Here is a 26020-nt window from a genome sequence, read left to right as displayed (position 1 = left end):
GGTAACTCATAAGACGACTGGCCGGGTCGTCACAAAGATAATTTGTGAAGAGAATTACTTCTTATATCCATTCTCTTAGTTAAAGTTTCAATATTTCATTCAAATCTGAGAAAGTTGTTTAACCTTGATGCCTCGGTAACTTGTGCATGTGGAGATACTCGATTGTTCTTAAGACTCAATGTCACGACCCTGGTTCACCAATTGTGAACTTGTCATGACGGCACCCAGTCTTCGCGACTAGGTAAGCCTAACACATTGCGGAATTTAACAGTTCAAAATAAAAATAGTAAACAAACACTAAATAGAAAAGGAAGTGTATAACGATGTCGCTTAGCACATACACTGAATACACAACTCCTGAAAGTAACATCCCAAAACCCGGAATCCCACGGGCAACACAGGTTACAAGAAGTCTAACACTGCTCTAGTCACCAGAATTTGTCTAATACAAAGAGAGGAATCGAAATAACAGCTAACAACTAGGGATGGAATGAGAAGGAGACTTTGCGGATCTGCGGACGTAGCAGATGTATACCTCAAGTCTCCAATAATGCTCCCTAACAGCTACTGGCGGTATGCCTGCTCAGATGTACCTGGATCTGCACAACAAAAGTATGCAGAAGAGTAGCATGAGTACACCACAGCGGTACTCAGTAAGTGCCAAGCCTATCCTCGGTTGGGTAGTGACGAGGAAGGTCGGGGCCCTACTAAGGTTATAAAAAAAAATAAAGATGTCAGGATAAGATAAGCAGTGCAATTGAGAACCTACAGTAAGAATCTATGCAGGATAATAAGAGTACAATAACGGAAACAATGATGAAAGCAAACCATAAGGAAAGTAACCGGGGATCTCTAAGTATCCCGAGGATCTCTTAGTATCCTCGTCATGTACTAGGGATCTCTTGGTATCCCGAGGATCTCTTGGTATCCTCAATATAAGCCAGAGATCTCTTGGTATCCCGAGGATCTCTTGGTATCCTCAATATGTACTAGGGATCTCTTGGTATTCCGAGGATCTCTTGGTACCCTCAATATATGTGCCGGGGATCTCCCGGGACTCTAAACCGTTGTCCCAAAGTAAAACACAGAGCAGCAACACAAGAATATTAAATTAAACGCTAATTTCGTACCAAGTAAACATTTACTTCTAGCCCAACATGCTTCACGTAATGCAATTCAGGCAATTTAAGCAAATAAGCAATTAAGTCAACTAAACATGCCTTTCTAGACTAGCAACATGCTAAATTCACAAGTAGCATAAAACAAGGAAAGAACTCAATTGAAATACTTAAGGAAAAACCGGATTTTCAACAATTAGCTCAAGTACGCGCTCGTCACCTCACATACAGGGCATTTCAATTATCAAATATAGCACATCCTAAGGGGAAAGGTCCCCCACACAAGGTTAGACAAGCCACTTATCTCGAACCGGTACAAAAATCGCTAAGAAACAATGCCCTTGCCACGAGTATCCAACTCCGAGTGGCCCAAATCTATTCAAACCAATTACATATTGTAAATAACATCGCAAGTAACTAGTTCCACTATTAAAATCAAAGCTAAGGCGCGAAAATAGGTAAAATGACCAAAATGCCCCTCAGTCCAACGTCTCGGAATCGAATAAAATTTACATTTCCAGAAATCTCGTACTCTCACGAGTCTAACCATACCAAATTTATCCAATTCCGACACCATTTGGTCCTTCAAATCTTCATTTTATATATTTGAACGATTCCACAATTTTCTTCCCAAATTCTATCTCAAATCACTAATTAAATGATGAATTCAATGGTATATTCATATATTCTAACCAGATATGAGTTAGAATCACTTACCCCGACCAATTTCTTGAAAAACCTTCGAAAAATCGCCAAAATCCGAGCTCTATAGGTCAAAATATCAAATAAAATCCAAAACCTCGTATTTATAGAGTACCCCTCGGATTCCGACAGTGCTGACCGCACAAAAATGACCGCGGTCCGCGCCCAGGGAGTGTTGACCGCACAAAAATGGTCGCGGCCGCGCAGCAATTTGACTGCAGTGACAGGCTTCACTATTTAGGCCGTAACTTTCTCTACAAATGTCCAAATGCCTATTATAATATGTTTCTGAAAACTAGATTCAAAGCGCTACAACTATTATTTTTGAATCACCTCAAAATTCCGTGTTGATCAAAAGATATGAGCTTCCGAAGTAGAACCAGCAGCCTGCAGATCTTCCCGGCCGCGGCCGCGTCTCCACTGCTGCCACCTCCATTTTTCTAAGTTCCGGGGTGTCCGTACTTGCTCAAAACTCACCCGAAACACACCCGAGGCCCCCGGACCTCAACCAAAAGCACCAACGCATCCTAAAACATTATGCAAACTTGTTCCAATCATCAAAACACCTCGATTAACACTAAAATCATTGAATTACATCAACTTCAAGCCTAAGTTCTTTAAGAAACTTCAAAACACACATTCGATCAAAAATCCGACCAAAACATGTCCAAATGACTTGAAATTTTGCATGCATATCCTAAATCATCTTACGAAGCTACAGCAACTTCCAGAATTCCGTTCCGACTCTTGGATCAAAATTTAACATATCTACCGGAATTTGTCAAAATACTAACTTTCGGCATTTCTAGACTAAATGAGCTACGGACTTCCAAAATATATTCCGAACATGCTCCCAACCCCGATATTACCTAACGGAGCTAACAGAACCATCAGATTTCCATTCCGAGGCCATCTTTACACTGTTCCGATTACGGACCATTTTTCAACACTTAAGCTCTTATTTAGGGACTAAGTGTCCCAAAACACTCCGAATCCCAACACCGAATGTCCCGGCAAACCGGAATAGCAGAAATGAACTTAGGGTTAATGGGGAAACGGGGCATAAATTCCAAAGACGACAGGCTGGGTCGCCACATCCTCCTACACTTAAACATTCATTCGTCCTCGAACGAGCATAGAGAACATACCTGAAGTAGCAAAAAGATGAGGGTATCGGCTGCGCATATCCCGCTCGGTCTCCCAAGTCGCCTCCTTGGCCGGCTGACCCCACCACTGAACCTTTACTGAAGCTATATCCTTTGACCTGAGCTTTCGGACTTGCCTGTCTAATATTGCCACTGGCTCCTCAACATAGGACAAGTCATTGTCCAGCTGGACTGAAGTGAACTCCAACACGTGAGACGGGTCACCGTGATACCTTTGAAGCATCGAGACATGGAATACCGGATGAACCCCGGCCAAACTGGGAGGTAAGGCAAGCTCATAAGCAACGTTTCCAATCTGCTTCAGAATCTCAAATGGACCAATGAACCTCGGGCTCAACTTCCCTTTCTTTCCAAACCTCATGACGCCTTTCATAGGCGAGACCCGAAGCAAAACCCGCTCACAAACCATAAAGGAAACATCAAGAACCTTCCGATCCGTGTAACTCTTCTGTCTGGACTAGGCCATACAGAGTCTATCCTGAATCACCTTAACCTTCTCAACCGCATCCTGAACCAAATCAGTGCCCAATAACCTGGCCTCACCCGGCTCGAACCAACCCACCGGGGATCTGCATCTCCTACCATATAGGGCCTCATACGGCGCCATCTAAATACTGGACCGATAACTGTTGTTGTACGCAAACTCAGCCAATGGCAAGAACTGATCCCAAGATCCTCTAAACTCAATCACGCACGCATGGAGCATATCCTCAAGAATCTGAATAGTGCGCTCAGACTGTCCGTCCGTCTGAGGTTGAAAAGCTGTACTCATAGTCACCTGGGTACCCAACTCGTGCTGGACGGCCTTCCAGATCCGTGATGTAAACACTGAACCCCTGTCTAAGATGATAGAAACTCGAATGCCATGCAGATGGACAATCTCCCTGATATAAATCCCTGCTAACCGCTCCGCTGATTAAGAAGTACACACTAGAATGAAATCAGCAGACTTGGTCAGCCGATCCACAACAACCCAAATAGAATCAAACTTCCTCGCTGTCAGAGGGAGACCAGTCACAAAATCCATAGTGCTCTTCTCCCATTTCCACTCCGGAATCTCCATCTGCTGGAGTAACCCTCCCGGTCTCTGGGGCTCAGCCTTTACCTGCTGACAGTTGAGGCATCTAGCTACAAACTCTACTATATCTGTCTTCATCCGCCTCCACGAGTAATGCTGCCTCAGATCCTGATACATCTTCGCGGCACCCGGATGGATGGAGTACCGCGAGCTATGGGCCTCGGTCAATATCAACTCCCGAATATCATCCACATCGGGTACACAGATACGACCCTGCATCCTCAATACCCCGTCATCTCCAATAGTCACATTCCTAGCATCGCCATGCTGAACTGTGTCCCTGAGGAAAAGCAAATGAGGGTCATCATACTGCCGCTCCCTGATACGATCAAACAATGAAGACCGAGAAACCACACAGGCTAGAACTCGACTGGGCTCCGAAAGGTCCAATCTCACGAACTGACTGGCTAAAGCCTGAACATCCATCGCCATGGGCCTCTCTAAAGCTGGTAAATATGCCAAACTCCCCAAACTCTCCGCCCGATGTCTCAAGGCATCGGCTACCACATTGGCCTTGCCCAGGTGATATAGAATAGTGATATCATAATCCTTCAGTAGCTCCAACCACCTCCTCTGAAGCAAGTTCAGATCCTTCTGCTTGAACAAGTGCTGTAAACTCCGATGATCCGTGTAAATCTCACAAGGCACGCCGTACAAATAATGTCGCTAGATCTTCAAGGCATGAACAATAGCAGCTAACTCAAGGTCATGGACAGGATAATTCTTTTCATGTACCTTCAACTGTCTGGACGCGTAGGCAATCACCCTACCGTCCTGCATCAACACCGCTCCCAGTCCAACTCGTGAGGCATCACAATAAACCGTATAGGACCCCGAACCAGTAGGCAAAATCAGAATAGGGGCTGAAGTCAAAGCCGTCTTGAGCTTTTGGAAGATCGCCTCACACTCGTCTGACCACTGAAAAGGAGCACCCTTCTGGGTCATTCTAGTCATAGGGGCTGCAATCGATGAGAACCCCTCCACAAAACGACGGTAATACCCCGCCAGGCCAAGGAAACTACGGATTTCAGTAGCTGAGGAGGGCCTGGACCAACTCTGCACGGCCTCTACCTTCTTTGGATCTACCCGAATGCCCTCACTCGATACCACGTGGCCTAGGAACGCCACAGAACTCAACCAAAACTCACATTTTGAGAACTTTGCATATAATTTCTTTTCCCTCAAGGTCTGAAGCACTGTTCTCAGGTGCTGCTCATGATCTTCCCGACTCCGGGAGTATACAAGAATATCATCTATAAAAACAATGACAAACGAGTCGAGATAGGGCCTGAATACACTGTGCATCAAATCCATAAAAGCTGCTGGAGCGTTGGTCAGCCCAAATGACATGACAAGGAATTCGTAATGACCATACCGAGTCTTGAAAGCAGTCTTCGGGATATCCGACTCCCGAATCTTTAGCTGGTGATAGCCTGAGCGCAAATCAATCTTAGAAAACACCTGTGCGCCCTGAAGCTGGTTAAATAGATCATCAATACGAGGCAAAGGATATCGGTTCTTCACTGTAACTTTGTTTAACTGACGATAATTGATACACATGCGCATAGAACAATCCTTTTTCTTTACGAACAAGACAGGAGCACCCCACGGTGAAACACTGGGTCGAATAAAACCCTTATCAAGCAATTTCTGTAACTGATCCTTCAACTCCTTCAACTTAGGAGGAGCCATACGGTAAGGAGAAATAGATATGGGCTGAGTGCCCGACAACAAATCAATACCAAAATCAATGTCCCGGTCGGGCGGCATGCCCGGAAGGTCAACTGGAAACACATTGGGGAAATCCCGTACTATTGGGACAGAGTCAACGGAAGGGGTATCAGCACTGACATCTCTCACATAAGCTAAATACGCGGCGCACCCCTTCTCAACCATACGCTGAGCCTTAAGAAAAGATATAACTCTACTGGGAGTGTGATCAAAAGTACCACTCAACTCAATACGGGGAATACCTGGCATAGCCAGTGTCACGGTCTTAGCGTGACAATCAAGAATAGCATACTGGGGCAACAACCAGTCCATGCCCAAGATAATATCGAAATCAACCATATCAAGTAATAAAAGATCTGCCCTGGTCTCAAAACCACGAATAATAACCAAACATGACCGATATACGTGGTCCACAACAAGGGAATCTCCCACGGGAGTAGAAACATAAACAAGAGAGCTCAAAGTCTCTCAGGCTGTACCCAAATGCGGAGCAAAATAAGATGACACATAAGAATAAGTAGAGCCTGGATCGAATAGAACCGATGCCTCTTTGTGACTAACCAATATAATACTTGTGATACCAGAATCGGAGGCGACAACCTCGGCACGATCAGGAATGGCATAAAATCTTGCCCGGCCCCTCCCTCGAGGGTGACCTCTATCTTCCTGATCTCTGCCCCTGACTGGCTGGGAAGGTGGGGTGGCAGCTGGAGCTGGAACAATGGCCTAAGAATCCCGCTGGGTACGCTGCTGCTGAGACTGCTGTGGAGGTGAACTCCTCCCAAGCCTAGGGCAATCCCTCACTATATGGCAGGTATCCCCACACTCATAACAGGCTCTGGGAGGGCGCGGTGGTTGTGACTGACTGGGCCCACCCCTGCTAGACTGACCTCTGGAGGTACCCCGCGTAGGAGGCGCACTAGAAACCGGAGGTGCATAATAAGGCTCCTCAGATCAGGGAGGAGCTGGAGTACTGCTGGGTGAAAGAAGATCTGAGTGAACTGGGCGACCCGTATAGCCCCTACCATGGCGTCCTGCTCCTGAAGTACGGGCACCAGAGAAATGACCCGACTCTCGAGACCTCTTGGCCTCTCTCTCCTCTCGCTCTCTGGCATGCATACCCTTTATCCTCCGGGCTATGCTCACTACCTGCTGATAGGGTATATCCATCTTCAACTCTCGCGCCATGCCAGACCTGATGGAAGGAATAAGGCCCTCGATAAACCTGCGAACCCTCTCACGAACAGTAACCACCAAAGCAGGCGCATGCCTGGCCAACCTAGTATAGCGGATGGCATACTCAGAGACAGTCATAGGGCCCTGGCGCAAATGCTCAAACTCCGCGCGCCATGCATCTTGGAGGCTCTGGGGAACAAACTCCCTCTGAAACATATCTGAAAACTGAGTCCAAGTCAGGGAGGTAGCCTCGTCCGGACTGTCTAACTCAAAGGTGCGCCACCAGTCATAGGCGACTTCCCGAAGCTGGAAAGCTGCGAAAAAAACCCCGCTCGAGGCAGTATACCCATGGTGCGAAAGATGCAATGGCAATCCTCCAAGAACCCCAAAGCATCGTTGGTAGATAGCCCGCTGAAAATAGGAGGGTCATACTTCTTGAACCTCTCCAATCTACGCTGCTCATCCTCAGAAGCAGGTGCCCCATCCTTGGGCTGAACCGGTACCGCAGGCTGGACAGGAATAATATCTGGAATATGTCCCATATGCACCCTCTGCTCTGGAGTGCGGGATGTGGGAGTCTGGGATCCTCCCCCGACCTGGGACGTGGCTGCGGGAAGTGGAAGTAACCCTGCATGGGACAGCGTAGTATACATGCTCATAAACTGCGCCAATACCTCCTGAACAGCTGGAGTGGTGGCGACTGTGGGCGTGTCCGGTGCTTGAGTCCTAGCTGGATCCGCTGGTGGTACCTCGGCGGCTGCTCGCGCAGGTGCCCTGGCTGCACCCTGCGCGCGTCCACGACCCCTGCCCCGGCCCCTGCCTCTAGCGACTACAGGAAGGGGTGCGGGTGCCTAATCGTCCCGGGCCATGAGTGTCCTCACCATCTGTGAGAGAATAGAAGACAGGAGTTTAGAATCGATGTTAAAAACATAGCACGACAAAGAATTCAATGAAGTGAAGATTTTTCCTTAACAGTTACATAGCCTCTCGTAGATAAGTACGGACGTCTCCATACCGATCAGCGAGACTCTAATAAACCGGCCTGTGTCCCGTGACTCCTATGAATCTAGAGCTCTGATACCAACTTATCACGACCCTGGTTCACCAATTGTGAACCTGTCATGACGGCACCCAGTCTTCGAGACTAGGAAAGCCTAACACATTGCGGAATTTAACTGTTCAAAATAAAAACAGTAAACAAACACTAAATAAAAAAGGAAGTGTATAACGATGCCGCTTGGCACATACACTGAATACACAACTCCTGAAAGTAACATCCCAAAACCCGGAATCCCACGGGCAACACAGGTTACAAGAAGTCTAACACTGCTCTAGTCACCAGAATTTGTCTAATACAAAGAGAGGAATCGAAATAACAGCTAACAACTGGGGATGGAATGAGAAGGAGACTTTGCGGATCTGCGGACGTAGCAGATGTATACCTCAAGTCTCCAATAATGCTCCCTGACAGCTACTAGCGGTATGCCTGCTCAGATGTACCTGGATCTGCACAACAAAAGTGTGCAGAAGAGTAGCATGAGTATACTACAACGGTACTCAGTAAGTGCCAAGCCTAACCTCGGTTGGGCAGTGACGAGGAAGGTCGGGGCCCTACTGAGGTTATAAAAAAAATAAAGATGTCAGGATAAGATAAGCAGTGCAATTGAGAACCTACAGTAAGAATCTATGCAGGATAATAAGAGTACAATAACGGAAACAATGATGAAAGCAAACCATAAGGAAAGTAACCGGGGATCTCTAAGTATCCCGAGGATCTCTTAGTATCCTCGTCATGTACTAGGGATCTCTTGGTATCCCGAGGATCTCTTGATATCCTCAATATAAGCCAGGGATCTCTTGGTATCCCGAGGATTTCTTGGTATCCTCAATATGTATTAGGGATCTCTTGGTATCCCGACGATCTCTTGGTACCCTCAATATATGTGCCGGGGATCTCCCGGGACTCTAACCCGTTGTCCCAAAGTAAAACACAGAGCAACAACACAAGAATATTAAATTAAACGCTAATTTCGTACCAAGTAAACATTTACTTCTAGCCCAACATACTTCACGTAATGCAATTCAGGCAATTTAAGCAAATAGGCAATTAAGTCAACTAAACATGCCTTTCTAGACTAGAAACATGCTAAATTCACAAGTAGCATAAAACAAGGAAAGAACTCAATTGAAATACTTAAGGAAAAACCGGATTTTCAACAATTAGCTCAAGTACGCGCTCATCACCTCACGTACAGGGTATTTCAATTATCAAATATAGCACAACCTAAGGGGAAAGATCCCCCACACAAGGTTAGACAAGCCACTTACCTCGAACCGGTACAAAAATCGCTAAGAAACAATGCCCTTGCCACGAGTATCCGACTCCGAGTGGCCCAAATCTATTCAAACCAATTACATATTGTAAATAACATCACAAGTAACTAGTTCCACTATTAAAATCAAAGCTAAGGCGCGAAAATAGGTAAAATGACCAAAATGCCCCTAAGGCCAACATCTCAGAATCGAAAAATATTTACATTTCCAGAAACCTCGTACTCTCACGAGTCTAACCATACCAAATTTATCCAATTCTGACACCATTTGGTCCTTCAAATCTTCATTTTATATTTTTGAAAGATTCCACAATTTTTTCCGTGATTCTATCTCAAATCACTAATTAAATGATGAATTCAATGGTATATTCATGTATTCTAACCAAATCTGAGTTAGAATCACTTACCCCGACCAATTTCTTGAAAAACCTTCGAAAAATCGCCAAAATCCGAGCTCTATAGGTCAAAATATCAAATAAAATCCAAAACCTCGTATTTATAGAGTACCCCTCGGATTCCGAAAGTGCTGACCGCACAAAAATGACCGCGGTCTGCGCCCAGGGTGTGCTGACCGCACAAAAATGGTCGCGGCCGCGCAGCAATTTGACTGCAGTGACAGGCTTCACTATTTAGGCCGTAACTTTCTCTAAAAATGTCCAAATGCCTATCATAATATGTTTCTGAAAACTAGAGTCAAAGCTCTACATCTTTCGTTTTTGAATCACCTCAATATTCCGTGTTGATCAAAAGATATGAGCTTCCGAAGTAGAACCAGCAGCCTGCAGATCTTCCCTGGCGCGGCCGCGCGCCCAGCGCGAAAAGGAGCGTGGTCCGCGTCTCCACTGCTGCCACCTCCATTTTTCTAAGTTCCGGGGTGTCCGTACTTGCTCAAAACTCACCCGAAACACACCCGAGGCCCCCGGACCTCAACCAAAAGCACCAACGCATCCTAGAACATTATGCAAACTTGTTCCAATCATCAAAACACCTCGACTAACACTAAAATCATCGAATTACATCAACTTCAAGCCTAAGTTCTTTAAGAAACTTCAAAACACACATTTGATCAAAAACCCGACCATAACATGTCCGAATGACATGAAATTTTGCACGCATATTAAATCATCTAACGAAGCTACAGCAACTTCCGGAATTCCGTTCCGACCCTTGGATCAAAATTTAACGTATCAACCGGAATTTGTCAAAATACTAACTTTCGGCATTTCTAGCCTAAATGAGCTACGGACTTCCAAAATATATTCCGAACACGCTCCCAACCCCGAAATCACCTAACGGAGCTAACGGAACCATCAGATTTCCATTCCGAGGCCATCTTCACACTGTTCCGATTACGGACCATTTTTCAACACTTAAGCTCTTATTTAGGGACTAAGTGTCCCAAAACACTCCGAATCCCAACACCGAATGTCCCAGCAAACCAGAATAGCAGAAATGAACTTAGGGGAAACGGTTAATGGGGAAACGGGGCATAAATTCCAAAGACGACAGGCTGGGTCGTCACACTCAAAATTTTGGGAGGTATATATATATATGTTTCTATTGATGATTATCCTTACTTTTGCATAGGTCATATTTTTTAATAAGAAAATAACGCATTTGCAGTGATTATCGATGTGTGTCTTAATAGTATCTATTTGATATTTTCTTGCAACAAGCATGATCTTTCACATTTTTAGTTTGACGCTTCAGTTGAAAGCAGACTTGAAAAGAAAGCATCATTTTTGCATAAATTGTCATCATTGGCTTATATGTGCTTTGATATTTTCTTTGGATCTTATCTTGAATGAAATCTTGTCTGAGCTATGGGAAGGAAGAAAAATTAATTTTTTGGTTATCTTATTTCATTTGGTTGCAACTGTCTTGGTAAGACTCTTGACATATTTCTTATTCATTAGTTGTAGAGAAATCTCATCATGTGCATTTTTCTTTATACTAATATTTTTCTAAGCAAATTATGAATAAGGATAGGGAACTTACAGTGGATAGATTGAAATAAATCCACACCATCCTATGACCCATTTACCAACTACACACCTTTTCTTTTCGGGGGTCCTATTACCCCCCTAAACTTATTTTTACCATAATTGATTTAACATTATATGCTCAATTAAACTCGACCGTGACTACACCTCTTCCAAGCGCATGAGACCTAATTTTAAAAGGCATGTCTACTATTCAATCGCCATGTGTAATGCCAAATAAGCCATAAGAAAGGGTCCCAAACATTAAACTCAACTATTTTAATTGAACCCTTTATCTTATCCCTCTTTCTAAACTTAAAAGCTATCTACCATTGTTGAAGAAATTTTGCTGTTGCTGCTGCTGTTGAAATTGAGGTGAGTTTCAATCAACAGAATATAAATTACTAATATTTAGTCAATTCGATTTCATAATTTTTATGTTAGGGTTTAAAATTTCTTCTCTAATTTTTATATTTTAGGAATTAGGGTTATGAAATGGCAAATACCAACTTGAATAGACTTTGTATGGATGATGAAGACCCAATGCTCAATGTTCAAGTGCGATGCAAACATGGAATTTTGTTGCAAATGCAGACTTCTTGGTCGAAGTGAAATCCTGGCCGAAGATTTTAGTCTTGTCCCTACTATGGTGTATGTGTTCATTTCTAACCCGTCTATTATGGTTGATTATCTTTGTGTGTTGTCATTAAATTGATTCCAATTATAAATTTTTTAGGCCAAGAGTTGCAAATTCTTTCAATGGAGGGACAATGAAGTTGACGAAGGATCGAAGTTTATTCTTCCAAGATTGTTCGACAAAATTAAAGAGATGGAAGAAGATTTGGCACATAATGAAATCCTCAAGATGCAGTTGGTTGAGCTTGAAAATATGAAAAATGCCAATATTAATTTGGTTTTGACTGATGATGAAAAAGATAAGGGGCAAAAGAGAAAAAGAAAAGGACCTGGTGTTGTCTTAATGGGAAGTTCATTTTGTGTATTGTATTTTGTCTTTGTTGTTATGTGTTTATTACTGCCTAATTCAAGTAGGCAACTTGAAGAGTGATCAAATGAAGCTGTAATAGCAGATTTGCTGAAGTTGTAGTTGTTTTATGAGTTAACAATTATCTAGAAGTGTTTGGTTATGGTTGTAACAACTCTCTTTTGTTGTCATTGTGGTATGTAACTTCATTTTAGTATATGCTATGTAGAAGTTAATTATGTATCTATTGCACTTGCCATGATCGATTCCTTCAACTTCTATATATAAGTCACACTGAGGTTTTATGTAAATGGCAAGACACCATTGATTTTCATAGAAATATAGCTGCTACATTTCACAAATACCACCAAAATCAGTCAACAAAACATCAAATGTACTAAGGCAACATTTAAAAACTAATAGGATAAAAACTGTAGATTGTAGTCAACAAAAATAACCAACTGTCTGGCTTAGGGTATACATTGTCTACTTGTAGTCAACCAAAAACATCAAATAATTGTAGGTGAAGTAGATTTCAGTCAACAAAAACAACCAAATCTATTGGGGATGTGCAGAACTACTATTCTGGCTTAGGTTGTTTGATCCACCAGTCCTTGTTTGAATTCTATATTTCCCTCTAATCTCTTGAAGCCTTCTTGTTGTGATTGCTGGTTTTCCCTTCCATTTCAGTCCACTACTTGGTTTGAAACCAATGTCACCAGTTACATCAGCTGATCTTATTATCATTGCTGGTCCATTGGACTCTATTCTGGTACTTAGCGTGGCTACTATTCTACTACTTGGCATTCCAGGCTACAGAGAAAGAATAACTAAATAAGTTATAACAAATATACAAAACATATTGAATACCATAAAGAATATACACTTACATTCAAAGTTTTGAAGCCATTTTCAGCTTGAAACACACCCATTCCCATCACTTTTGGCCTTTTAAATGGTTTTGTATTTTCCACACCCTTTTCCATTCCTCTATTTAGTGTAGCAGTAGAGGCATTAGCTGCAGCAGATGCATTAGGTGATGATGATGTATTAGGTACAGAACATTCAAACCAACTAGCTAGTAAATGATAAGCAGCAGATGTATTAGGTTCTGAGTGAGTTGCATTCCAAGATCCTCCTCTTCCCCTACCTCTACTAGCTGCAACAGATGTTGCATTAGGTGCAGCAGATGTTGCATTAGATCCTCCTCTTCCCCTGCCTATACTAGCTACTGCAATAGGTGCAGTTGATGTAGTAGCAGCGGCAGATGTTACAGAACTTGAAAATTCAGCAGCAATAGAGACATTAGGTGCAGTATATGTTGATTTTCTAGGTCTTCCTCTCCATTTTTTTTGCAGTAGGTTCATCTTCTAAATTTCTTGGTTTCTAACAAATAATAAATAATAAGATATAGTGTTTGCATTTAAAAGGAACAAGATACACTTAGTTATATTATATTACCTTTGGTCTGCTTCTATTTCTTCCTGAACCTGATGCTTCTGCAGCAGTAGAAGTTACATTTTATGGTGTAGCAACAGTTCCTGAACCTGATGGATCTGTAGCACTCTTATGACACCCTCTCTTGTTGTGACCAACACCCTTGCAGATGTTACACCTCATGACAAGTTCAGTTTTAGGTAACTTTCCATATTTTTTGGTTTTAGTTGCCTCTTTTCTCCTAACCTTCTTGGGCCTGCCAGGCATACTTTTCACCACTGGTGGTGCATCAGGAGGGTTAGTAGATGCAGTCCACATTTTCATATTATTGAGTGGTTGAAGGAAGTGAGAATATGTCATCAAATATGTCTCCTTCATGTAGCAATTATCAACATAGTCAGCTGGTTCATACCCTTTATAGTACATTGCAGCTATGGCATGTGGCCATGGTATCCCCTTCAACATCCAAGCCCTACAACTACAAGTATTATTTCTTAGGCAAACAGTATGTTGATTTGTTCCCTCCTTAACCTGATATCCTGTATGTCTATTAAAAAAAATTGTACACCTCATTGACTTTTCAATATTTTCCTCTAAAACCTTTAATGCCATTGGAGGAATGTTGTAGGACCAAGTATTTGCAAATTCCCTTAACTTAGCTATTCTAGTCATCATCTTGACTCTTATTTCTTCAAGCATGGTAATAATGGTCTTGTGCCTTGCAGCTAGAATCCATGCATTAAAAATTTCAGCCATATTATTATCTACTACATCACACTTGACTTCCACATTAAAATACACCTTACACCAAGTCTCTTTGTTATAGTACAAAAGATCATCAACTATGTTCTTACCAAGCATACTGAGTGCTTTAAGATTTTTCTTGAGTTCAGCCTCATATGTACTTCTAGCACACTTCCAGAACAACATCCTCCTCTGAATCCCTCTCCAATTCTTTGACCAATTTGCAAGGATGTGTCTGGCACACATCCTGTGCTCACATGCTGGAATAATATCTTGAATTGCTGCTAGAAGTCCATACAAAAGAGGAAATTAGTTAGTAATCAAACATGAAACACAAAAAAGAATATCAAACATACTGGAATGATATACCTTTTGCATGTCTGTAATCAAGGTGAAACCCCTGCCATCTCCTATTGCTAAATCATCTTTAAGCAAAGATACAAACCATGACCAGGTATTTTTGTTCTCATATTCCACTATTGCTTAAGCAAGTGGAAGCATTTGGTTGTTGGCATTATCACACCTCCTTTTTCTACCACCGGAAGCGGTATATAAGGGAGTTTTTCCAATTTAAGTGACAATCGAAACGAGATTATTTATATTAAATTCAGAGTCACCACTTGGGATAATTTATGGTGTCCCAAGTCACTGGCTCAAATCCTGAATCGAGGAAAGATTGACTCTGTTTTATAGTCCACGAACACAGAAATCTGGGTAAGGAATTCTGTTAACCCGAGAAAAGGTGTTAGGTACTCCCGGGTTCCGTGGTTTTAGCACGGTCGCTTAACTGTTAATACTGGCCTATTTATTTGATTTTAAAACATCTCTGAATCCTATGTGCATTTTTTATTCCTTTGAAACTACTTTTAATAATCCAATTGTTATACAACTAATTATTTGATTACACATTGCGAATCATGTCACGGAAACTATACCCACGATCAACAACATGCTTATTTTATTAACAAGATTAAATTGTGTCCGGGTCACATAAATATACCCCCAAATTTTAGAAATTAAGCATTACAACTACGTCACGGGAACCATACTCGTAGCTATGTCAGTTTATTTAATTAACGTACCTAAATCAAACTGCGAAAGTTCAAGGCATTTTCTACATTAGTTAAGATGATTAATATGATAGACATAGATTATATGATTCAAATGTATGAATGGCATGCCTCAGTTTGTTAAAGGAAAAGTATTCAACTAAATGAACTACGGATATTCATATTTAAATGAATTTGAGATCAAGTATCACAACCACGCCATGGGAACCATACCCGTAGTTGTGATGATTTAATTACGTGCCTAAAGCAAGCTACGAGATTCATGCACTTTTAAAATTAACTCTAACATCAATGACCGACTGCGGATTATGATTGAACACTTAACATTAATACATGATTTTGATCTTCTGAATTTCTTGGCCCAAATAAATAGCCAATCACGCCACTTAAAATACCAACACTAAAAAACAGTTGGGCTAGCAATCAGACCCAACAAAATTGAAAGAAAACAACGACTAGACTTCCAAACCTAGCCTGAACCAAACTACTATATACAACTCGGAATGGACCTGAATAGGCCTCTATTGGCCCATAATGAAGGAGACCTTCATTGATCTCCATGGCTTGTGTATGTAAAACACTTACATATTTCCTTAGGCCCAATGATAGTGAAAGACCACCTTTAATCATCTAGTCTAATAAAAATAACCAAGTCTACAGTAACAGACCCAAAAATGCAATAAATCGATGAACATGGTCTTAATTAGATTGAAACATGGTGGAAGTAAACAAAAAAACATATGATTAATTTCCCAATTTTTCCAGTATTACTCATACAAAGCATAATGAATGATACTAACACATTTAGTTAAACCCTTTTAGGAAAACTAAATGCAATAATAATAAACCACCCTCAGAATCAAACCAAGTGACCCCAATATAAACCCAGACCAAAATCAGTATACATCTTGACACAAAAACCGAATTTGAGTTCTAAAATTCATGTGTTTACAATGATTGCCTTTATACTCTAACACAAGTCTTCATCTACTGATATACTACACAGAACAAATGACTAGTAGAGGAAAAATATGCAGATTAATAAATCTTAGAAACCAACTACTAAAAAAAGTGAGTGAAAACATATCAGCCTTAATACAGGTATCATCATATTCACTTCCATTCCAGTGATTCAAAGGTGTACCTGGATATAGCAAACAAAAGAACCAAAATATACTTGAAGTCAGCTTAGGGCAGCAACATAGTAATAGATTCAACAGCAGGGAACATCAATGAAAATCGATCTAAGCAGCCTCAAACCAGCTTCATTTCAGCTTAGAAGTTGAGAGAAGTTCCCAGAAAATACCATTTCCAAAATTTTCAAAGAGAAGAAATCCAACTCAAGCTATAATGAAAGAATATTTTCTGCCGTTTTTTTTATCTTTGATGTTCTAATCTCTCTCCCAGAATTCAGGGGAATGAGACTCTTTATAGAGGAGTATTAGGGCAACAGAGATTGATTTTTTCTTTTACTATTACCCCTCCCCAATTTCTCTTTTTGTTCAATTCAGACCCTATATTCAAGCTTGTTTGTTAATCCACCCAATTCCCACCTTCCTAGAAGCTTCCTAGATAGTTAGGAAAGATTCTTTCTATTCAATTCTCCTAACTACCCCTTAAAAGGTTTGATAATTACTTTAAACCTACCATACATTTGAACCAATCTGCCCCAAATGTCTTTGGGCTTCTGCATTAATAAGCTTCAACAATTTCTTTGGGCTTCTTGCACTAGCAAGCCCAATCCCAAATCTAAGCAAACAAATTCACAAGAAATCCAAACTAACCAAGTTCTGAACCCTACTAACATTAGACCTTCTAAAGAAGCAGAAATAAAAGAAAAAGAGTAAAAGGAAAGGAGAAAATTAACAAGTACTAACAAGCTTCTGCATTAACAAGCTTCAACAATCTCTTTGGGCTTCTTGCACTAGCAAGTTCAATCCCAAATATAAGAAAACAAATTCACAAGAAATCCAAACCAACCAAGTTCTGAACCCTACTAACATCATACCTTCTAAAGAAGTAGAAACAAAAGAAAAAGAGTAAAAGGAAAGGAGAAAATTAACAAGTACTAACAAAGAGATTAACTACACTTCTTAACCTATTATTACCAAATTAATCTACTGAAAACTCATATGTTCTAAACCTAACTGAGATAATAAGAAAGAGAAGTATACCGACTAGATCGATGACTCAAAGATAATAACATCCGACGAGAAGACCTCAACCCATAGTGTGAACTATACCATGAGCATTTGCCGGAATTTCTTCAATGGCTTGTGCTCTTTGTCACAGTCCTCATCGCGAGCCAAGAACGAAGAAGAAACAATAGCTTGAAATAAAGACACATCGAAGATTGTTATCCCAGAATTTGGCTGTCATGCACAAATCGAAACATCAGCCAATTGGATCCTCACATTGAAACTAATTGATTCGCACATGCTTAACATCAAGAAGAGGACAGATTGGGAGGAAATTACACAAAAAGGGACGAAAAGGATTTTATTGTTGTTTTAGATTTCTATTTCAAGGAAGCTGAGTGATTTTTGGAAAGAAATAGCAATGGATTCGGAGTGAGGGGCCGATGGGGGTAATATGGTCAAGATTGGAGGGGGTTTGGAGACCAACCGCCGCAACTGGCGATTCCGGTGGGCGACGGACACGGTGAGATACAAAGGGTGAAGGAGAAGATGGACAAAGTTATGTGTTGTATCTAAATGTGTTCAAACATCTTTAAACAGGTGGGCTGGGGCTTTACTGGCCGTTGGATGAGAGAAACTGAAGGGTAGAGATTGATTTTAATCGTTTTAACTCAATACGACGTAGTGTTGACTTCATACTACGTCGTTTCAGAAGCCTCACAGACTGAAGGGCTTGAACCGTGTAAATGGGCTGGACCGGGTATATTTGGGTAGTGGGCCTGGGTTTGGACGGATTTGGATGTAAAATTGGCCCAAGTTCACTTTCAAAATCCAGCTCTTTTTTTCTCTTTTTCCTTTTTCAACTTTTTCTTTTATTTTCCTTTTCCTTTTCTGTAATTAATGAAATCCTAAAATTAAATTCTTAAATTATATAAATTGTAAAATTATACTAATTATCTAATTAAAATAATTGTAAAGCTTACTCGATCCTAAATAAAAGAAAAATCACTAATCTAAAAAATAAAAGGTAAAATGTAAACATGAGCCATTTTTTGATTTTTATTTTTAATAAAACAATTATCTAACTAATTAATCCTAAAATATAAAAACGAAGATCTAAATGCAATGCATGACTTTTTTTTTGTATTTTTCATGATTTTAATAAAAATAAACATGCACAACAATTAACACAAATTCCTACAGAAATTCTATAAAATTGCAAACAATTGGGAGAAATTTATTTCTTTAATTTGTAGGAGTATTTCACATAGGAAAAAAATCACATGCTCACAGGCATCCTTAGCTACAACAACTAATAACTGCCCTCTACTAACTCCCTTCAAGAAATAACCTTCTAAACCTATGCATTTCCTGCACCCCATGAATGAATTCTTCAATGCACCAAAACAGACATAGAAACTTTGAAATACCGCCTTACCAGATTCATTAGCTTCACCAAGTTTTACCACACAAGTACTCTCAGGGTTGGTTCTTAACAATTCATCCCTATAGTCAAAAATTCTTCCAAACTCATGAATATGGTCATCCATAATTTCTGTCAATACTTTGGCTCTTGCTCTCCTAGCTGTGGTATTGCCAACATGCACTTTAAATTTCTTCCTTATTAACTCTTGTAACTTGAACACTCATGTTTGGTTGTTCAACTATTTTATCTTTAAACACTTTAGCCAGGTATTTAGAATTGCACATGTAATTTCTGGTGTCCCTATTACACTTATGAACTGGATTATAAGTCCTAAGCACAAAATTATTAATTGAAGTGTCAAGGCTTGCATACAACAGCCATGAACAACTATCCTTGCACCTTACTCTGACTCTTGTTAGCTCATTCACATACTTTTCCACCTGAACCCTCCTTTAAACAACATACTTGATTACTGCATCTCTAAATTCATCCACATCTGCAAAAATCATACCCAGCTGCCACACAACCTTTTTAGCTATAGGATCATAAACCACCTTCTTGGTAGAAGATCTTCTTCTTGGTAGATTACTCTAACTTTTTCCCCATCTTCAACCCAACATTCATCTTCATTTGTTTCAAAGTTACAAGCATCGGAACTTAGGTAATATGGTTCATCACCCCCTATCCTACCTTCTATACCTTTTTTACCTGTTTCAGTTTCATCAAACCCCAAATCTGGTCCAGCCACACCACATGGAACATTTTCAGGGTCAACAGGAACTCTTTCCTTTCTTTTTCTTCTCTGGAAAGACTTCCTCTCAGCCTTAAACTCTATGAACTCTTCATGTATATCACTACCATAATCCTCTATGCCATCACCAAAAAAATCACTGTCTTAATCAATTGAACTATCTTCACTTGAGTTAACAGATTCCTCTTCAGTTGAGGATGAATCCGGATCTGGATCTGCTCGAGGAGCTGTTGGATCGGTAGGTGTAAGTGAATGTAATGACCCGACCGGTCATCTTGAGATTTTGCAATTTGTTCGTCAGTTCTCGGGCATGACTTGCCCTGTGTGATGTATTATAACTTATGCAAATTGTTGGTTTTGGTTTTCAGGGTAATCAGAATGAATTTGGAAGAACAATTCTCAGTTTGAAGCTTGAAATTTGAAAGATTTGACTTGTTTGTATATGATCTCAAATCGGAATTTTTATGATTTGGTTAGCTCTATTAGGTGACTTGGGACTTAGGAGCGTGATCGGAAAGCATTTTGGAAGTTCGTGGAAGGTTTAGGCTTGAATTGGCGTAATTGAAATTTTGGCATTTCCGGTTAATAGGTGAGATTTTGATATAGGGGTCGGAATGGAATTCAGCAAGTTGCAGTAGCTCCATTGTGTCAATTGTGACGTGTGTGTAAAATTTCAGGTCATTCGGATGTGGTTTGGTTGGGTTTTTAATCAAAAGCGTAATTTGGGAGTTCTTGAAATTTTTAGGCTCGAATCCGATGTGATTTTGGTGTTTTGATGTTGTTTAGGCATTCCGAAGGTTGGAACAAGTTTGAATGAGGTTATGGGTTATGTTGGCATGTTTAGTTGAGGTCCCTAGGGCCTCGGGTGAGTTTCGGATGGTTAATAAGATCAATTTTGGACTTTGGACTTGGCAGTTTTTGCTGGTTTTGTGTTGCAAACAATTTGTTCTTCGCATTCGCAAAGGGTGTTTTGTGTGATGATATTTTTGTTCTACGCATTCATAAGGATAAGAATGCGAACATGAAGGTGGAGGATTCATGTGCATCGCGGACGCGAGACTGGGGCCGCGTTCACGTAGAGGAGTGAGGTCATTGGGCACCCCAGGCCCATGTGTTATGCGTTCACAAGAGTTGCATCGCGTTCGTGAAAGCCTGATATGGAAAAGCATCGCGTTCACATGGAATTGTCCGCGTTCACGAAGGAAAAAGTGGTGAGGTAGTGAATTTGGTCTACGCGGACGCGAGAGGCCGGTCGCATTCGCGAAGAAGGTAATATTACCTGGGGCAGAATGTTTAAAAAGGTGAGTTCACGATTTTTGGTCTATTCCCTCCATTGTTGAGCAATTTTTGGAGCTTTTGAGAAAGATTAAAGAGGGAATCGAAGGGAAACACTTGGAGGTAAGATTATTGAACTCTATACTCGATCCTATGTTGATTCTTACTTGTTTAATCATAATATCTGTGGAAATTAAAGCCAAAAAATTGGGGAATTAGGGCTTGAATTTGGAGAGTGTAAATTGGAAATTTGAGGTGGCAATTGAGGTCCGATTTTGATGTTCTTGGTATGTATAGACACGTGAAAGGATGAGAATTCCATTGATGTTAATTTTGTCGGATTCTGAGAAGTGGGCCCGGGGGCTGGGTTTGAGCAATTTCGGGATTTTTGATGTAAATTGGATATTTTCGAGTGAGCTTCGTTCCCTTAGCATATTTTAATGGTTATATACTGATTGTGGCTAGATATGAAGCATATGGAGGTCGATTCATACGGGGAAAGGCATCGCGGTCTAGTGTTTGGATCGTATCGAGGTGAGTAATGATTGTAAATGTTGTCCTGAGGGTATGAAACTCCGGATTGCATATCGTTGTGCTATATTGAGGTGATGCACACGCTAGATGACGAGCGTGGGGTCGTGCACTATTGGGGATTGAGACTTAGTCCATCCCGAATGACTGTTTTACTTTGTATTTGGTTGAAAACTATTTGCTATCATCGTGTTTTGGGCTGAATGCCATATTTGGGCCTCGTGCCAACTATTTGAACCCTTCGAGGACTTTTATTAATATTTCCTCACTATTTTGACCTTGTACTTGAACTCAATCCTGATATATTTCACTGTTTTTGTACTCAGTCCTGAGCATCATGTTTTACTGTTGCCCGAGTGGCTTATGTGATTTTTGACTGAGTAAGGCTGAGGGCCTGTGTTGTGAGGATACTTTTGGGCTGGACTGCATGCCTCAATGGTGATACACTGATTTTGATTATGAGGCCAAGGGCCTGAGATATGTATGTCATGAGGTGGCTTGTTGATATGAGGCCGAGAGCCTAGAGATGATGACATGAGATGGCTTGATATTGTGATTGGGCCATAAGGGGCCCCTCCAGGAGTCTGCACACCCCCAGTGAGCGCTGGTACCCAATATGATGTGAGATATAGCCCGAGGGGCTAGTGTTGTTCCAGGTTGTTGCCCGGGGGTGGATTTGTTGACACTGTGCCTGAGGGGAGAACCTTTATATGTTATCATTCTTATTTGTCTGCCATTTACCTGTTTAATTGTGTATTTGTTTCCCGAGGGGCGGTTTTTCTGTTCTTATCTATTCTAGTTGCTTTGAATTCAATTGCTTAACTGCTAAAGTCATTTTTAATGAAGTTTAAACTGAGCTAAGATGCTTTAAGAGATTTCACAGCTTCATTGCTTTTTTCCTAATTTTGTACTGTTTCTATACAGCATGTTGATGCACTTTTCGCTATTTCTTATCGCTCAGTCTTTATTTATGATTATTACTTACTGAGTTGGAGTACTCACTTTACTCCATGCACTTTGTGTACAGATTCAGGTATTTCTGCACCTGGTATCAGGTATTAGTTGAGTAGAGGTAGAGTCATTGGAGTTTAGCGAGGTAGCTGCCCGGTGTTCGCAGCACTTCTTTACTCCCTCTTGATGTCATTAGACTGTATTTAGTATTTTCAAAATTTCTGTTGTGTTTTAGACCATAGTAGATACTCGTGACTTGTGATACCTCGATGTTGGGTTGTATCTATTTTTGCATTGTTCATTTAAATTTACATTATCCAATATCTGATTAATTAGAAAGTCTTAGATTGATCTATTAAAATTGTTGAAATGGATTTGGGGATTGTGTCGGCTGGCCTTGTCTTCACAAGAGGCGCCATCAAGACCGGGTCCGGTTTGGGGTCGTGACAAGTTGGTATCAGAGCCTAGGTTACATAGGTCTCACGAGTCATGAGCAGGTTTAGTAGAGTCTCGCGGATCGGTACGGATACATTTGTATTTATCCTCGAGAGGCTGCAGAACCTTTAGGAAAAACTTCACATTCTCTAATTCTTATCCTGCATCCTTCATTCATCTTGAAAAGTAACTTTTTGAATTCCTTCCACGCATTCGTATGCGTGAATGAGCGCTCGGTATCAGATGTGCATCGATGGCTTGTGGTTCCCTAATTGAGGGACGAGATGTGATCTATGTGTTGATATTGGGCTAATCTGGAGGACTCGAGGCCGGATTTTTGCCTATAGCTTGAGCACCAAGGTGCTGATTGTGTGAGCACGTGTTTTTGATCTGATATATTCGAAAGTGTCCCTATTAGTAGGAGGGATGGCTAGATGGCCACGCGATGAGTATGTTATGACTGCGAGATGTACCCATATGATTTGGAAGCGATGAGAAGTGTCTGCTGGAAGATAGAAGAACTACTATGTGCTTGATTTCCATCTTGATTTGAGGTATAGCTCGAGTTATGGGTATGTGAAGAATCTTTTCATGTTTCCTAGTTGGGAGTGGAGTAAATTTCATGTTGCGGTCTGAGTAAGTTTAGGTGACTACGTAATGTTTATAACGGTGGAAGGTATGTGGAAATGTTAGTTTGAGACAAAGGAGGTGGGTTATCTCCTATGGAGTGTTCTGAAGTTTGTGTGATCCTTATATTGTCTGTTAGACGATCTCATTTACAAGTGAAAGATATGTGTTGCAACTTAAATTAGGTTGCTTAAGAGAGTGGGTTTAACTGTTGCGAGAGTGAATGCGAGAATTGCAGAAAATTTAAAGTACTAGATGATCTGTGTTTTCACAAGCTTACAAAGGATTTGAGTTTAATCTCAATATGGTATTATGGCAGTAATAGAGTATACGCATTTTGAGTTATTGAGTGAATTGATCTATGGCTTTGAGCCAAGTGGGGGAGTTTGCTATTGATTAGTTAACTGCACGGTTATGTGCTATGTTGGTTCTAGTTGAGACGTACGGGTGAATCAGTTATGGCCTATGGAGATTGAGACCGAGGATGGTTTGAGTAAAGGAAAATTCTTAACAAAAGTTATACTATGCTTCATAGGTGTGTGAGAGTCACGGAATGTCTTGAGTTGTTGTTGGTAAAGGATGCTCAGTGCATAGAGCAGGAAGTTGCTTGGTTGTACTGGAATGAGGTTACATTCTGCGATGTCAGAGTGCTAATGAGACACGGGTTGTTCGGTTCGTTTGATTAGGCTAATTGCAGTTTGAGTAGAGTGAATGACTCCCGGGAATGGTTCTAATGGGTTCAAGATTTTCATGTAATAATTGAAGATTTTCAGGTTGTATTTTTGGCTAGAAACCGAGGTTTAAATTTGGAGGGTGTCAAGACTTATGCCATTTCCATATCAATTATGGGATTCTAAACCTCAATATCTAGAAGGTGAAGGTAATGGCTTTAGATTTGCAGGAAGTCTTTTCAGGGTAGGTATTTTGAATGTGGTGCTTTTGGGAATATCTAAGAAAGTATTCAACGGCTTATGGGCCTTAGATGTTGTGGTTTTATGCTTGGGTCTCCTGGGGTGAATCTGTGTTAAGGAATGGTGGCATTTTAGCAAAGAGAAGTATCAAGTTAAAGGTAAATCAGAAGGGACTTGGATAGATGGGATAGCTTGGTAGTAGGCTAGATCGGTATGGTAAGGATATGATTAGTTCCTTGGGTGCTTATGAGGTAATAAGTTTCTACAGGTGTTTCACAGTAATGCTCTTGGGCTTAGTGGCATGCGTAACTTGGTTGAGTTAGAAGGATTTAGTCCTGACAGGTTTGTTTTTGTGCAAAAGGGAGTCGGGGAGTTCTTGATGATTTCTACCACAGTTAGAGGTGTATATTTTCCACGAGTGTGAGGAGCATGGGATGTATAGTGATTTTCTTCTAGATGGGCTCAATGAAAGTTCTTGGTTGGTGGAGTACATAATTGCTTGTGGCTCGGAAGGGATATGGAGTTCTCTTGTTATTCCAGGATGGTATGGTATATGCGGTATATTGTGGAAGATTGAGATTGCGTGGGTAAGGTTACGATTCAGTTCTGAAAGGAAGGTCACAAAACTCTTAGGCAGCGGGCAACTTTAGATGATTAGAGAAATGAGCTTCAAATGATTAGATAAATGAGCTTCAGATGATTAGGGAAATGATCTTCAGATGATTAAGGAGATGGTATTGCTAATTGGAGTGATTTGATGAGGGTATATGTTTCATAAAAAGGCAATGTGATTAAGTTAATGGTACTTCGGTAGTTTTGCGGCACTCTCTTGTTAGATCGACTGTTGATATTCAAGTTTTCCCTGTGTCACAGAAGAATTTTAGAGTATCTCCCGTGGAATGATTAAGTGTTGGAGATATGGTATGTATTCAGACGGCGGAATTGGGATCAGGTATGATGATTCGTGTGCTATATAGAGTTGGAGACTGGGAGTTCTCATATTCAGGCTATGTTGTGGTTGTGGGTCATGTGTATCGGCACTGTGTAGTGACTATTGGGGTTTAGAGACCCGAGTGGATCTTTCATTGCTTGGTATAATAGATTTTATTAGGTACAGACTGGTTGTTTCAGCTTTGTGTCATTATAGGCGATTGCGCTAAGGCGGCGATGTTGGCTATGATGGGAATGCCACGGATTAAGTGGCGAGGTTCATCGGGTTATGCTCTAGTAGGGTGGTTTTGTATTTCGAAGACCCAGCGGATGGTTGGGAGGAATTGTCTCTCTTATTTGGGCTTTCATGATGGATGTCAGTGTAGAGACTCCTACCATTAATTTAGTTCTAGTGAGGATGGACTTTTCCGAATGTGTTTCCTACTACCGGGCATGTCGCTAGACATGGTTGTTGATTTCGATATGGATTTGGTACTAGGTACCGTATCGTATAGCATCAGCAGAG

General features: G+C 41.0%; 2 protein-coding genes across 2 annotated transcripts; both read right to left on the bottom strand.

Annotated features, from left to right (window-relative positions):
• Positions 1-564: 564 nt before the first annotated feature.
• LOC138869470 (uncharacterized) lies at positions 565-3347 on the bottom strand. The gene is made up of 2 exons (XM_070147090.1): positions 2969-3347; positions 565-599 (listed from the first exon to the last, which is right to left on the bottom strand). The coding sequence occupies exons 1-2, from the start codon at positions 3345-3347 to the stop codon at positions 565-567; spliced, it is 414 nt and encodes a 137-aa protein (XP_070003191.1).
• Positions 3348-13789: 10442 nt separating this feature from the next.
• LOC104245255 (uncharacterized) lies at positions 13790-23204 on the bottom strand. Its single transcript, XM_009800844.2, has 8 exons — positions 23153-23204; positions 19638-19950; positions 19088-19163; positions 17763-17891; positions 17528-17530; positions 17413-17443; positions 16619-16663; positions 13790-14733 (listed from the first exon to the last, which is right to left on the bottom strand). The coding sequence occupies exons 1-8, from the start codon at positions 23202-23204 to the stop codon at positions 13790-13792; spliced, it is 1593 nt and encodes a 530-aa protein (XP_009799146.2).
• Positions 23205-26020: the final 2816 nt, after the last annotated feature.

The sequence above is a fragment of the Nicotiana sylvestris genome, chromosome 5 (assembly GCF_000393655.2).
Source record: "Nicotiana sylvestris chromosome 5, ASM39365v2, whole genome shotgun sequence".
Taxonomy (NCBI): domain Eukaryota; kingdom Viridiplantae; phylum Streptophyta; class Magnoliopsida; order Solanales; family Solanaceae; genus Nicotiana; species Nicotiana sylvestris.
Note: the sequence above shows the minus strand (reverse complement) of the source record. Positions and strands in the feature narration are given on the sequence as shown.